The sequence below is a fragment of the Papio anubis genome, chromosome 10 (assembly GCF_008728515.1).
Source record: "Papio anubis isolate 15944 chromosome 10, Panubis1.0, whole genome shotgun sequence".
Lineage (NCBI taxonomy): Eukaryota > Metazoa > Chordata > Mammalia > Primates > Cercopithecidae > Papio > Papio anubis.
Genome location: NC_044985.1, coordinates 123,903,969 through 123,918,737, shown reverse-complemented (window position 1 = coordinate 123,918,737; position 14,769 = coordinate 123,903,969). Strand labels below are relative to the sequence as shown.

Sequence of the window (14,769 nt, the reverse complement as noted above, 5' to 3'; positions counted from 1 at the left end):
TATCTCAAGTTGTTTTCATTTTCAGTATTGAGTTCTCCCTTACCATTTTTTAAAATAGAGATGTTTTTAATAACTTTAATGTTAATACTGTATGTTCTTGCCTTTATGAAATTCACCTTACAGAAAAGCACTAGGATCAGTTTACCTAAACATGCTGGAGACGGAAGGCAGGACGTGATTGCTTTAGATTCCTCATGACATTCAGACCTTACTTGGAACTCAGTTTGGTATCTAGTTGTGTTAAAATACAAATTTTCAGTTTAGAAGTTACTTAATTGGGTTTGAAAGTAAATGCATAATGCCTTCAGTGTTCTCTCCACTTTGTGCCCTGCCACATGCACTGTGAAAATTAATCATTGAAACTCAGCATTAATCTGTATGCCCCAGTTATTTACATCTCTGTATATAGAAAATTATCAGCATGTGTCACTCGAAGAAGATGACTGGCCTGAAGGGTGCTCTTTACCAGGTACATTGGTTTGTATGTGATTGCTGCTGGTATGTGGTGTCTGCCTGTCTACTGATGGAAAGTGATAAGATAATGTCTTCCCTGCAATCTGGAAAACCAAGTGCCCTGACTTTACTGTATGTTGACATATTATTTTATTTATTTTAGAATTTTTAGAAAGCATACCATTTTCAGGTTTAAAACAAGCGCTTAGGTTAGGAACTTTTCTGTTATTCACAGCTAATAAGAGTTAAGGAGGATTAAGACATTTGAACTGTTGTTAATACTCATTGCAACAAATTTGACAGCTAAATAATGATATATTTGTAGGAAGCTATAGTTTTATGTGCTAAAAAATAGAACACACATTTTCAAAACAAAAATATGGTTTTTGAAAGTTGACTGATAAAAGATTTTTTGAAAATTGATGCCAATTTTGTTATACTGGATTTGTGTTCTACAGTAACGGAAATTAAGGGAAATTGTGTATCAGAGAAATGTCTTTAATATCTATAATCCTCTTCTTTAAAATTAATGAAAAACTCTAAGCAGAATCCATTAGCATTTATATGTTATAATGGAAAATAGGAGTTGGAAACTGGAATTTCCAAATCACCCGGAACTGTGCAGTAGTTCGGAGCTCCTCAGTGCATCTAGAGAGAGGGGAGCCAGTCATGCCTGGCACAACCCATTTCTTGCCCCAGCGGAGTGAAGCCGACCCAGTAGAGAGGCCGCCCTCACTCAATCCTTTTTTTTGTTTAATTTATATTTACAGTAGTACAATAAAGGATTTGTTGCTGGAATATACATATATTTATTTATAAGTATGTTTAATATTTATCAATATATTTACAAATATATGTATACATGTTCACACACACACACACACACGTCCTTCATGAAAACTCTTTCAACTGGGAAACTGTGAGCATCCTTGAATGTCCCTGAGGTGACTACTAGGATATAAACATCCCCCAAGGGAAGTTCTTTGAGTTACTTATGAAAGGAGCTACAGAAAGATTGGAGTCACCTTTGTCGGGGTGGAGTGGATTGTGGATCATAACCTAACAGACACCCAAGAAATCTCATAGCTGAGACCTTGAGCAACATACGTTTACTATGTGCTGATTGACAGATAAATGGAAAATTGGAGGGAATGAGGGGATTTCAGTAAAACCTCATATAAGTAGTATATGATTGAGGAAAGAGCTTATTATGTTATTTTTAAGAGCACACTAAAAGTCACAGTTTAATTCAACGAATATTTACATAGTATAGTGGGAAAAAGATCCCGGACTTGATCATTAAAAGGCCTGGGCTTCTCTTTCAGCCTGCCACCAGCTAGCCACGTGTCCTTGGGCAAGTCAAGTCTCTGAACACCCGTGTCTCTTTTAAAATAGAGACTGTGCCTACCTTTACCTCACGCTGTCAGGGTCACATGGAATAACACTAGTGAAAGGGTTTCTACTTAGAGGCTGCCCGCTAGTATCAGTGAGCATATCAGTGATTGCATTGGACATAACTTTTTGATGAGTACTAAAGGAAAAGTCGAAGGATGAAGGGAGCTCTGAGAAGGAAGGGGCATTATTTCATGGCATGATTCGAGGAGGCAGAGGTGGCTCAGGGTAGCACTTCACAAGAAGAGTGAGTGACACAGGCGTTCAATAGAGAAAAGCCATGGCCTTGGCCAGGAATAGCAAGTCAGCTGCCGCGCTCGAGGAAGGTCTTCTTGGAGACCTTTGTGATGTACCTGGGCGGGGAGATGCTTGTTCAGGAGTTTTCTTTGGCTTTCTCCTGAGTGACATTTCCTGAGATAGATCTATCAAGTTAATCACACTCACCAAATAAGTTCTTTTCTTCTTCCTTTTTACAAAGTCCCTTTTGAGAATGTTTTTATGTGGTGCTTCTTTCATTACCATGGTTCTTCGATAAGTAACTGCATAGAGCAGTAGGTAGGGCTGTTAAGTGTTAGAGGCTGTCTTTGCAAAAACTGAAATAATGACGCAGAGAAGTTTGTCCATACAAATGAATGATTCAGTGACATCTGTTGTCATTAGCCAAACCTTGGATAGGAACTTTCTTAGAGGGAGGTGAGGTGCCCTCTCTGGCTGAATTACCTACTCCTTCTTACCTTACATTTCAACTATGTATAATCGCAGATGAGATGTACATTTGCATCTTTTCCTGGGTTCTTTTTAGACTGGGTATGTACTGTAGTTCCATCTTATTTCCTTTGTGGACTTATGAGCTATCCCTCTTTATTTCATTTCTGATGATTGCCTTAGGGTTTCACCATGGGCATCTCTAACTTGTCACAGTCAACCCACACATTGTCAGCATTTAACTGCCTCACACAGAATGCAGGTATCTGGCCCGAGGCCACAGCTGTTCCTGCCCTCTGTGTTCTTTGTGCTGTTATTCTCATACGCTTTGCCGGAAACCACACAATGGACTGTTGTGATTTTGGCTTTAAACAGTAACTTTTAAAGAGATTGAAACAGAATTTTTTAGTCTTTTATCCTTCCCTCCACCATTTCTGATGTGCTTTATTCCTTGTGTGGATCTGAGTTTCCACCCAGCGTCATCTTTCTCCTGTGTGAATAACTTCCTTTAGCAGTTGTTACAGAACAGACCTGGGAGCAGTGAATTCTCTTAGCTGTTGCTTTTCTGAAATACGTAGTTCAGCTTCATTTTGCTGGGTATTTTCATTTGATGTACAATTCTAGGTTGACAGTTTTTCCCCCCTCCAACACATAAAAGATATTCCGTTGCCTCTTGGCTTGCACAGTTCCTGGTGAGAAGTCTGCAGTTCTTCCTCACTTTGGTTCTTGTGCCTCACGAACCTTTTTCCCTTCGGTTGTTTGTAAGATTCTCTCGTGATCTTTTTCTCATTAGTTTTTCATGATTTAATTATGGCGTGCCTCTGCGTGGTTTTCTTGGTATTTATCCTGCCTGGGGTTCATTGAGTGTCTTGGGTGGCAGGATTATCATTTTCAGAACACATGGAAAATGTTTGGTTATTATTCAGAGTTTTTTCTGTCCTCCCCCTTTTGGGGACTCTTATGTATCCATGCATTAGGTGACTTGCTGTTTTCCACAGGTCCCTGTGACTCTGCCCATTTGTTTTTGGCCTTTTTCTTTCTGTCCCTAATTTTGGATAGTTGCTGCTGCACTGCCTTCAAGCTCACTTCTGTTTTCTTCTGTGGGTGTATGCTATGCTGTTAACTGCATTGTGTTGGTTTAGGTCTTCCAAGAATCAGAAGCCAAGGGATTAGAAGTTGAAGAGGCCCATTGGAAGAAAACACCTTTGAAGGATCAGGGAGCGGAAGCCTGAGATGGCAGGAGAGCCTTTGCTCTTCCTTGCCAGACTGTGACAGGAGACAGGAAGAAAGAATCCAGGAAAGATTTGGCCAGACTGACGAGTGTCCTAGAGCCAAAGATGCCTGTCAGGGAGTCCCATGTCCACAGGAACAGCTGGCACCAGAAGCTCCTCTGTGCTCCATCACTGACCGGGCATGTTCTATAACGTGCGTGGCCGTGGCATGAGCAGGCAGCGGGTCCTGAGGGTCGGCAGATGCAGGGTCAGGAGCAGCAGGAGCGTTGCAGAGGAGCACACTGTCCTCCCTGCGGCAGGAGCTCTGCAGAGCACATTTTCATGGCCACCATACTTACCCAGTAGAATTGTGTTTCAGGAATCCTGTTTTTTAGCTCTAGAAATTCTGTTTGGTGCTTTTTATGTTTTCCAATTCTCTCCTTATTATGTTTTTCATTTAATTCTTAGAGCGTACTGAACATTTTTATAACAGCTGTTGTAATGTCTTTGTTTCCTAATTCATCGTCTTTGTCGGTTCTGAGTTGGCTTGATATTTTCCCCTTGTTACGGGTTACATTTTCCTGTTTCATATGCAGAGAGATGTCTCATTGCTTGCCATACGTTGCATATTTTGTGTTTTTGAGTGCTAGATCCTGTTCTGTTCCTTTGAACTGTGTTAGAACTTTTTTCTGACAGCAGTTAAGGTACTTGCAAGTCAGTGTAAACCTTTTGAGGCTTGATGTATCAGCTTTCTGGTGAGCCTGCAATGGGCTTTCTTCAGGAAGGGCTTAGCCCGGTGCTAAGGCATGGCCGTGGGGTCCCTGTTGAATGGTGCATGTGTGCAGCGAGAGGCCCCTCTGCTCTGGCCAGTGAGAGCTTGCCGACTCAGCCCTAAGTGAGCTCTGGGAGTCATCTGCTTGCAACTCCCCAGAAACTGTTCTTTCCCTGAAGTCGACTTGGTCCAGCTTCATGGAGTTTTACCCCTGCACACACTAATTGGTACTCAGCCAAAGACCAAGTGGGTCCTCTGTGCAGATTTCTGGAGCTCTTTTTCTCCCTAGGCCTCACCCCTTTAGTGCTGTACTCCCTAAAATCTAGTAATTGTGTCCTGCCCAGAGTCAGATGCAACCATCAGACTCAGTTTCTCCAGCTTCTAAATGCATCTGGCTGGGAGGCAAGTTCAGACCCTGTTACTGCCTCATGGAAGGAAACTGTTGACTGTTACTTGGCCTGATGCCTGTCACATAGGCCCTAACGGTATAACTGATTGCCCAGGAGCTGCATAGTTCACATCGACTGAAGTCTGGGGTATATTTCGGGAGGAGGCATTTTTTCATGTTGGAGCTTCTTTAAGACCATAGGGCTCAAGTCTGCACTTGCTACTCCGCGGAGGCCGTGCTTTGTGCATTGTGTCCTTTTGCTGCCTCCTCCCTGCTCCTGAATGGCCCCCTCTTCCCTACTGATCCGCACCCTGTCCGCCCCTGAAACCTCTGTCGGCCCCTGAAGCCTCTGTCCGCCCCTGAAGCCTCTGTCGGCCCCTGAAGCCTCTGGTCTGCCTCTAATCCTTCTGTCCTCGAAGCCTTGTCGCCCCTGAAGCCTCACCGCCTCTAACTTCGCCCGCGCTTCTGAACCTTCGTCCGCTTTCTGAACCTCTTGTCGGCGCCTGAAGCTCTCTGTCCCTGAATCCTCTGTCCTCTGAATCCTCTGCTGGTCCGCTTGAATCCTGTCGGCTTTCGAATCCTGTCCGGCTACTTCGGAAGCCTCTGGTCTTGTAGTCGGTGTGGGATTTTCCACCCTTTTCACCTCCACCTTCCGGCTCTCTACTTTGCCTCTATTCCAACTTGTTTCTAGGTTTTATGGAGCAGAGAAGAGAGGATTGCCTTCGTTCATCTCTCTCAAAGCAGTTAGGACCCAGTGTTCATGAGTACAAGGAGTTTCCTGCGTTAGAATGAGTGTGTGTGTGTGTGTGTGTGTGTGTGTGTATGTATGTGTGTATATATATATTTCCTTGACTGATTTCTGTGTGAACAGCTGGCATTTGAAGCACTAATGTAGGACATGTCTAAATTGTGCACCCAAGAGAAGCACCTGGGAGAAGCCTCAGTGTGCGGCCTTAGCCTTCAGTATGCGGCCTCGGCCTCTATGGCACAGATCCCAGGTTGGCTGTAGCATTTAGAAGTGGGCACCTTTCTAACATCAGAACTCAATCTAGTCCTCACGTTGAATCACATAAACTCAGTGGAGTCACTTTAAATAAAAGAACAGCATGTTTCATCTTCCTCTGTAACCCCACCTGAAGCTGGGGAATCACCCTGTTCCCTGCTGTTGCCCGGCACAGGACCTGGCACCTGTGGGTACTTACGAAGTAATTGTGGACTAAGTGAACTTAAACCATGTCGTGGACTCAGCTTTACTGTCTTGTTACCTTCCTGTCTTTCTTAGGCCAGTGATGAGCAAAGGTTTCCATTAAAGAGCCAGAGAGTAAAGATTCCTAGCTCTGTGGGCCACACAGCCTCTCACAGCCGCTCAGCTCTGCGCTGTGCAAAAGCACCACCAGCCAGTGTGTAAATGCATGGACCAGGCTGTGCCAGTGAGGCCTCATTTACAGAAGCAGTCAGTGGCCAGATTTGATCTGTGGGCTATAGTTTGCTGACCCGTGCATGAGGCACTAAAAGGCCAAGAGCCTGGTATAAATTCCTAACGAGAAACCCAGGCTCTGATCAGCCCCGAAGTGTAAGCAACAGCATAATGATCTGAAGCAGCGTCTTGGCATTATTAAATTAAACCCATTCTGGTGGCTGCGTCAGCATCTATGGCTCTGTTTATTGTTTTTCCTTAAGCAAGCAGTTCCATTTCTAGAAATTTATCTTAAGCACATAAATCTAGAGGGGGCACATCAGTGTTATTTATGATGGGAAAACTGGGAACGGACACGACCATAGGCTGGAAGAGGCACAGCCTGACGTACAATGTGGGCCAGTGGTTAGGAGCAGACTCAGGAGCCAGCAGGACATGGCTCCAATTCTAGCTCTGTGAACAGACTGGCCATGTGCCACCCTTAGCAAGTTACTTAATCTCTCTCTCCTTAGGGGAAAAACAAAAAAGAAAAAGGAAATCCTTGCACATGCTGTAAAATTCGAAAGATACATCAGAGTGTACAGATGAAAGTAATGCTCCTCCTTTGTTCCCCAGCCGCCCAGGGCGCCTCCCTCAGGCAGCCCTGTTCAGGTTTCTTTGTGTGTAGCCTTTGGGTTGGCGGGGGAGAGGGTAGCAGTACCCACCTGGGTGTGTGTGCCATTCACCCCGTTAACTGTGAGGGTCAGGAAAATCATCATGTTGGTTTACATTAAGCGTGGACTTCTGACACACAGATTTGCACACAGATATTTGGGGGAAATCAGGAGTGGGTTTGATGAGAGTGTCTGATACTCTCTTTTCCTGTCTTTCCTGTATGTGAATCAGGATGTGTGGGTAGGAAGAAGTCCAGTCTTGTGGGGTTTTCCGGGAGAAGAAAGCCCAGATCCACATCCCCAAACAGGCTGGGCTGCAGTGCGTACACACCCCTCATAGGTCGTTCTGTATTTGCTGATACAAATGTGCACACCCTCTGCAGCCTGGGATGGAAGCCCACCCTGCTCGTCCTCCATGTCTGGGCTCCATCAGGGGGCGGAGGGAGCTGTCATTTCCAGCCCAGCCCCCCATGACCAGCAGCTCTCAGGGAAAGGAACTCGTTTTCTACACTGAGTCAGCCCAGGTTGCCGAGGTGACTGGGCAGGGAGCCTCCCAGTGTGCTGTCTGAAATCCCTTCCCGGCTCCAAGCCTCGCCCTGGAACACTCTGGGTGGGCCACCAGGGACTGACGCATGCCAGGGTCACGGGTGGAGGGCAGCTTAGCTGCTGGGCTCTGGAATAGGACTTGGAATGTTTGGCTTTGTAATTTATTGAGGGTTTTTTCCCTTTCTTTAGTAAACTTTACTTTTGATTTCTAATGGAAAATGGAATGCAGGGAAAGAGCCTCCTGAAAGTGTTAAACTTGCCAGATAACCGTGAATCTAATGAGTCCAAAAGGCGTTGAATTCAGAGATCCAGCGAGGGAAACTGTTCACATTGTGCAGTAGAGGGGATTGCAGAGGATGAGCATTGGAGGGGTTGGTTCCTTTTTCTGTTAGGCGCTCTTTCTTCTTTTGCTCCTTAAGGATTCTTGGTTTGCTCACCCGGTATGCACTCAGCAGAAGCCCCAACTTCTGTCAGGAGGAAAATGATTTTCTTTTCATTTTAAAGTAGGTGTACGGCCCGCGCCTGAGATAGTTCACCACATGCCCTTTCCATCTCGGCCTTCGGACGCACAGCCACACACGTGTGTCACGCACCCAGGCACCGTGAACGAGCAGATCCGGGAAAGCGTGGCCCAGGAGGAAGGTCTGGCGAGGCCTGGTGCAGGTCCCGGAGTGGGGCTGCCCCGTGAGGGAACGGGCTGTGCTGCTTTCCTCCCCGAGGCATTACCGTGCGCTTTTCCTCGAGTGATGAATGAGCACTGGGTTTGGGGGTTGAGGCTTATTTTAACTTACCAGATACAGACGTGAAGTAGTAACGTAAACGGGATGGTTTTGCATTTTCCTGGTGTGAGATGCTCCAGATGAACCTCTCCCCACTGCATGGGTCTCTGTTGGCCTAAAACACTGAAAAGAGACCCCCAGGATCTGAGAACCCTCCTGGGTATCAAAGGCCAGAGAAGTCCAGAGACAAATTTTCCAAGACAATTAATGGCCACTGGCTGGACTTAGCAGGTTTGGTATTCTGCAAGTTTCTATTATCTGCTCTGATTTAAAATTCTATTTGCAAAGATGAAAACGGAGCCAGACCATCCCAAACCCAGCCCTTCCTCTGTCAGTACTGCTGTGAAGAAACCTGCATGGCTGGTCCTGTGTTTGGGTAGAACATTAAATGACAACTTTAATTGAAAAACCCTGGGGAAGCTGACCTAGGGCGTCTTAAGAGAGGGGCCCACTGGCCGTCGTGTGGGTTTGCAGCAGGTTGGTTAAACGGGAAAACCTTTCAGGTAATCTTTTGTTCAGATGTCAACTTTCTGTTCTTTGGACATAATTCTGCAGTTGGGCCTTTAGGGAAAAAGAAACGAATTTCTGGCAGGACCACCTCTTGGATGTGGAACCAACTACAAACACTGTTACTGTTTCCTGGCTGCCGCAGTCCTGTTTGAGTGCGGTTCTACTGGAGGCGTCCTGGCCTCCAGTGTGCTTGGAGGGCCTTGCTGCTTTCGCAGCTCTCTGGCCTGCCCCTTCCTTGTGTTGTGTCTTGGGGGTGACCCACCCTCTCCTGCATCCTCGGCCTGTTCCCCTGCACAGCTTTCTTCTTCCTGTTGTACAGACGTGCCCCGGTGTCTCCCATCATAAAAAGCAGACACCCCGCGGGAGTCACCTGTTGCTGCTGCTGCCAGCTACTACTCTCTAGTGGCTTAGAACAGTACTCGTGCATCCTCCTAAAGTTCTGGAGGCAGAGGTTCTAAAATCAGGGTGTGGGCGAGGCTGCCTCCTTCTGGGGGCTTAAGGGGAGATCCATGTCCTTTCCCTTTCCAGTTTCTAGAGGCTGCCCATGTTCCTCAGCCCCTGGCCCCACATCTCTGTGGCCGTTGCTTCCATTGCACATCTCCTTCTCTGATTTCTGAGGACCCTAGTGATGGTCTGGGGCCCCTCAGATGATCTCCCAGTCCCCTAGTGATGGTCTGGGGCCCCCCAGATGATCTCCCAGTCCCCTAGTGATGGTCTGGGGCCCCTCAGATGATCTCCCAGTCCCCTGCTGCAGAGGCCCTTTTGCCAGGTGAGATCATGTGTTCACAGGCTCTGGGGGCTGGGCATCTTGAGATGGAGATCTCCACCTCTCTTTGATGCAGAGACCCCGCCCACCAGCCCCCTGCACATGCATGGGCATGCAGGCGCAGACACATGTGCCATTACCTGGCGTGTGAAAGGCAGCTCGGGCGTTGTGTCCCCTTCCTCAGCTGCTGACTACTTCCCCACTAGTGTGGTCTCCTTCCACCCCGCTCCTCGTGTCCTTGTGCAGAGCTCGTGGCCATCTGGTGACCATGACACGAGGCGGCGTGTGTCACGTGTGGTCACGCCCAGCTCCTCCTGTGGCCTGCGCGCCTCACTCCTCAGTCCCTCTGCAGCCTCAGGCCTCAGCCGTGCGGTGCTGCTCTTCAGCCTCTGCTCTTCGCCCTCACCCTGGGTGGCCGGCTCATGTGGCGCTGGCTCCCTCAGTAATGGGAGGTGGCTGCACAGCCCTGTCTTCTAAGCCACAGACGCAGTTTTCCAACTGCCCACGGGTCATCTCTGTGGGGCAGCCTGCCGTGGAGCCCCCACACCCTGCACCCATTCTGTAAGCAGACCCGACACTCACCTTCCCTGGGGTCGACCAGCTCTTTCTCTCTGTCACCCAGGCCTTCCTGACCCCGTCAGGCCCTTTGAGGCCAGCCCCAGGTGCCCATCACTGCTCCCCAGTCCAGGAACAGCACCTGCAGCCTGTCTGACACAGGTCACACCTTATGCCAAAGGTCTCGTCAGACCGTGAAGCCAGAAAGTCACGGCCCTCTCCTGCAGTCTTCTTGCCGCCTGTAGACACCTGTAGTTCGAGCAGCAGTGTTGGGGGATCCCCCTGACCCTGGAGGGTCCCTCACTCTCCAGACACCTCCCTGGACTCTGCCAGACCAGCTGCCTGCGCTCCCTGCTGGGATCCCACAATAGCAAACCCCCTGGGCTGTCTTGGCGTCACTGGCTGAATGACCTGTGCTTTCACCTCAGTCTCTTTTCAGATTTCACACTCCTGAAGGAGCTGGGCTTTTCTTTTTCCTTCTGTGTCCCAGAATTCTCCTGGTACCCAGACAAAACCGTCTGTATCCACACTGTATCCTGGGCCAGAGGGCTGGAGTCTGGCTGTGCCACCCACCCCTGCCTGCCTTTAGATAAGCATTGATGTAGTTCGGATGTCTGTCCCCTCCAGATCTCAGTAGAAATGTGATCCCCCGTTGGAGGTGGGGTCTGGTGGGAGGTGTTTGGGTCGTGGGAGTAGATCCCCCATGAATGGCTTGGTGCCCTCCTTGAGGTAATGAGTATGTTCTCACAGAGTTCACATGAGACCTGCTCATTTTAAAGTATGTGGCAGCTTCCACCCCCCAACCCCTCACGCTCTTGCTCTTGTTCCTGCGTCCGCCATGTGGCATGCCTGCCCCCGCTTTGCCTTCCGCTATGATTGGAAGCTTCCTGAGGCCTTCCCAGAAGCAGATGCTGGCACCATGCTTCCCACACAGCCTGCAGAACTGTGAGCCAATTAGACCTCTTTTCTCTCTGCGTTACTCAGCCCCAGGTATGTCTTTATAGCAGTGCAAGAATGGACTAACACAGCACCGGCCCCTCCACTTCCAGGGCCCACTTCACAGCTGCACACCGAGGAGAGGAGAGGCTTTCTGGGGAGGAAGGAGGGTGGCTCCCGGGCCTTGAAGATCCTCAGAGCTCTGCCTGTCCTATGTCTGAGATGGCTGGTCTTGGGGCGACCTCTCTGCTGCTCCGTAGGATACGTTGTGTGTTCGTCTGTCACTGTGTGGCCACCGTGGCAGAGGCGAGCAGGCACATTTCAGTGGCGTGGTCCAGGCAGCCTTGGCCGTGCGGCTGGCTGCGAATGCTGCTGCTGGTTAGGATAGAGGAAAAGCTGATTCTTTTAAAAATGGTTTTAGTACCCGCTCTTAAGGGCAGAATTTGGAAGGGGGGTGTGTGTGTGTGTACACAAATTGGCTGTGTGCCCATGCTGGTTGGAAAATATGAAAAAACTCATCATTTTCCCACCTGCCATCGCTGGGCGACACACACTGTGATGGGCGCTTTCCTCCCGGCTCCACAGTGAGGTGGTCCTGCGGAGCAGCACTCCTCCTTCCGCCTCAGCCAGCCCTGTGCTGGCCACCTACCCTCATGAACAGGCGTCTTTGTGCTGGCGGGGGCTCTTGTTGCCCCCTAGATCTCCCTGTGCCCTGTGAGGTTGGCCTTGTGGATCGCCACCTGGGTCCCTGACCTCTCCCAGATGGTGGGAGAAGTGGGAGCTGTAACATCCCTCCTGCAGCTCTGTCACTGCCCAGCTCAGTCCCTGCTGGCCTCTCCGGCAGCATCTGCTCCTCCTGGGCTCTGTGGTCCCTTCCTCCTGTTGCTCCTGGAGCTGTTCAGTGGCTCCCACTAGGGTCAGTCCTGCAGTGCTTCCCCCTCCTTTGCTGGTTTTCCTCAACCCTGCCCACATCTACTTAAAAGGCCTGGATGAAACTTACTTTCCCACTCCGCCAAGGGCCCCTTCCAGCCAGCGGCCCAGCCCTGCGGGGACCCCAAGGGCCCCTGCAGACTCTCTTCAGAGGGGATTTCACCCGGGGGGTTTTCAGAGATAACTTGGTGTTTCCGTTGGTGAACTGTGGTTTCTGGGCCCGAGCCCCATCCCTGTGTCTGCGTGGCTGTCCCTGTCCTCCTCCCGTGGTGCTTGTTGCCCTCCTGACATTAATGAGGACACTCAGGTGGTTCCTTTCCATTTGTGGCTCCCAGCCCCGGAACGGAAGCTCCTGGCAGGCAGGGCTGGGTTGTGGTTTGTGTACCTGTGGCATCCTTGCACTCACAGGATAGACCTGCCACAGATAGGTGCTCACCAGCATTGTTGAATGAACTCGTGAATTACAGGCATCTGCTGGGTAAACATTGAACTAGGAGCTGGGAAAACATTCTTTCACTTTAAACAGAGTGCACCAATGCCTGTTTCCCCCCACAGCTGCCAGGCCGCAAGTACAGCCCTGGGTACAACACCGAGGTGGGAGACAAGTGGATCTGGCTGAAGTGAACGGGCCGCCTTCTGCTCCAGCTGCGTCACAGCGACGGCGACGGCCAAGCTGCACCAGCCGCACTCTCCTGGACGCCATATGGCTTTAAGATCGGGGGAGGGTAAATAATGCGAAAATTGCACTGTGGAAGAAGTGGTCTCACAAAAAGCCATCCATCCTGTAGTGTAGGTAATGGAGTCGGGGGAGCAGCGTCCATTCTGGATGTTTGGAACCCTCTGGCTTTGTTTTGGAATGGCCCACCACTCTCACTGGAAAACAGTGGTCTGCTGTGAACGGCCGGCTCTCGGCGGCCCCTGTGGTTTCAGTGCTGCCCTCTGTGCCATTCAGGTTGTGTACGTTGTTTTTCTTCCGACTTCCAGAAATAAAAGCGTTTCTGTGGGACTTTCCCCGTCGTGCGTCTGTGTGCGTGTGGTCGTGTCGAAGCTGCACACGTGCACACACGCTGCTCTGTGCCCTGTTTGGTGTGGTGTGGTTTAATTGAGACTTACATTATGCTGAAGAGATTTTCTAAAGGCCTACTGTATTTATTTTAGTAATGTGCTACATTAGAGTGGGAAAAAAAAAAAAGAAAGTGGGCTGGACGCGGTGACTCAAGCCTGTAATCCCAGCACTTCGGGAGGCCGAGGCAGGCGGATCGCAAGGTCAGTAGGTCGAGACCATCCTGGCTAACACAGTGAAACCCCGTCTCTACTAAAAATACAAAAAAATTAGCCGGGCGTGGTGGTGGGCACCTGTAGTCCCAGCTACTTGGGAGGCTGAGGCAGGAGAATGGCATGAACTTGGGAGGCGGAGCTTGCAGTGAGCAGAGATCGTGCCACTGCACTCCAGCCTGGGCCACAGAGCCAGACTCCGTCTCAAAAGAAAGAAAGAAAGAGAGAGAGAGAGAAAAAGAAAAGAAATAACAAGAAAGGGAAGAAGAAATAGCAAAAGGAGAAAATTACCATAGATTTACAGAATAATATGTTTTAAGAGAGACATTGGAAAAGGTTCACGTGGTGGCTGTCCTCAGCGTCTCAAACTCCTTCCTCTGAAGGAGATTTGAGCTTAGACTGTTGATGGCATAAAATACAAAAGCAAAATGATATACTCTCTTTATTACCCAGAAAATCAAGTTGCCAATCAAAACTGAGAAATGAGAAAGAAAATCACATTTCTTTATTCACCTCTGTCAAAGCCTAGAAAACCAAAACAAGCTGGTTGTGGTTCAGTATCATCGTTTAGGAATTGAGCTGTCAGTTGTGAGTCTTATTGAACTGTGAGTTTTCCACTGTAAAGCTCCACTGTGTCCAATATGGTAGCTCCTAGCCACATGTGGCTATTGAAATTTAAATGAGCTAAAATGTAATACAGTTTAAAACTGGGTTCCTTGGTTGCACTGGCCATAGTTCAGGTGCTCCGTAGCCGCCATGGGCAGCAGTTCCAGTGCTGGTGCAGGGGACGATGCTCTGCTCCCCACGGAAGCTCTGCCAGGCCTCGCTGCTACGGAGCATGCAAAGAAGATGCACACTCCTTCCCTCCTTCCCGCCTTCCCTCCTTCCCTCCTCACATCCGCCAGCCTTTTTCCCTCCTTCTCCTTTCCTCCTCCTTCCCTTCCTTCCTTCCGTCTGTCCTTGTTTTCCTCCCTTCCCTTCCTCCCTCCCTCCTTCCTTCCCTCCTCCTTCCCTTCCTTCCGTCTGTCCTTGTTTTCCTCCCTTCCCTTTTTCCTTGCCTCCTTCCTTCCCTCCCCCTCCCCTCCCCCTCCCCTCCCCTTCCTTTCCTTTCCATCTGTCCTTGTTTTCCTCCCTTCCCTTTGTCCTTGTTTTCCTCCCTTTCTTTCCTCCCTGCCTCCTTCCTTCCCTCCTCCTTCCCTCCTTTCCTTCCTTCCTTCCTTCCTTCCTTCCTTCCTTCCTTCCTTCCTTCCTTCCTTCCTTCCATCTGTCCTTGCTTTCCTCCCTTCCCTTCCTCCTTCCCTCCTTCCATCTCTCCTTGTTTTCCTCCTTTCCCTTTCTCCCTGCCTTCCTTGTTTTAAGAATTGAAAATAAAGTTTCCCAGGAGTTTTGAATTGGAGTCCAGATTTAAGTGGCTGAAGTTTTGCATTTCACTAAGAAACCAACAGCTTTAATCATGAAATGAAAGCACAGCTGGGCATTAG

General features: G+C 49.2%; 1 protein-coding gene across 3 annotated transcripts in view; it reads left to right on the top strand.

The window, feature by feature from the left end:
- The window catches only part of NDUFA10 (NADH:ubiquinone oxidoreductase subunit A10), a 64,811-nt gene extending 51,787 nt beyond the window's left edge, over positions 1 to 13,024 (top strand). For 2 of the 3 annotated variants that reach the window (XM_009183488.4, XM_003908162.5), the window contains one exon: positions 12,569 to 13,024. In XM_009183488.4, coding sequence (XP_009181752.1) covers positions 12,569 to 12,632 — 64 coding nt within the window. In that variant the 3' untranslated portion in view covers positions 12,633 to 13,024. Of the gene's footprint in view, positions 1 to 3,692; positions 4,303 to 12,568 lie in introns of those variants that run through there. The other variant, XM_017947130.2, reaches the window with a different exon arrangement.
- Positions 13,025 to 14,769: the final 1,745 nt, after the last annotated feature.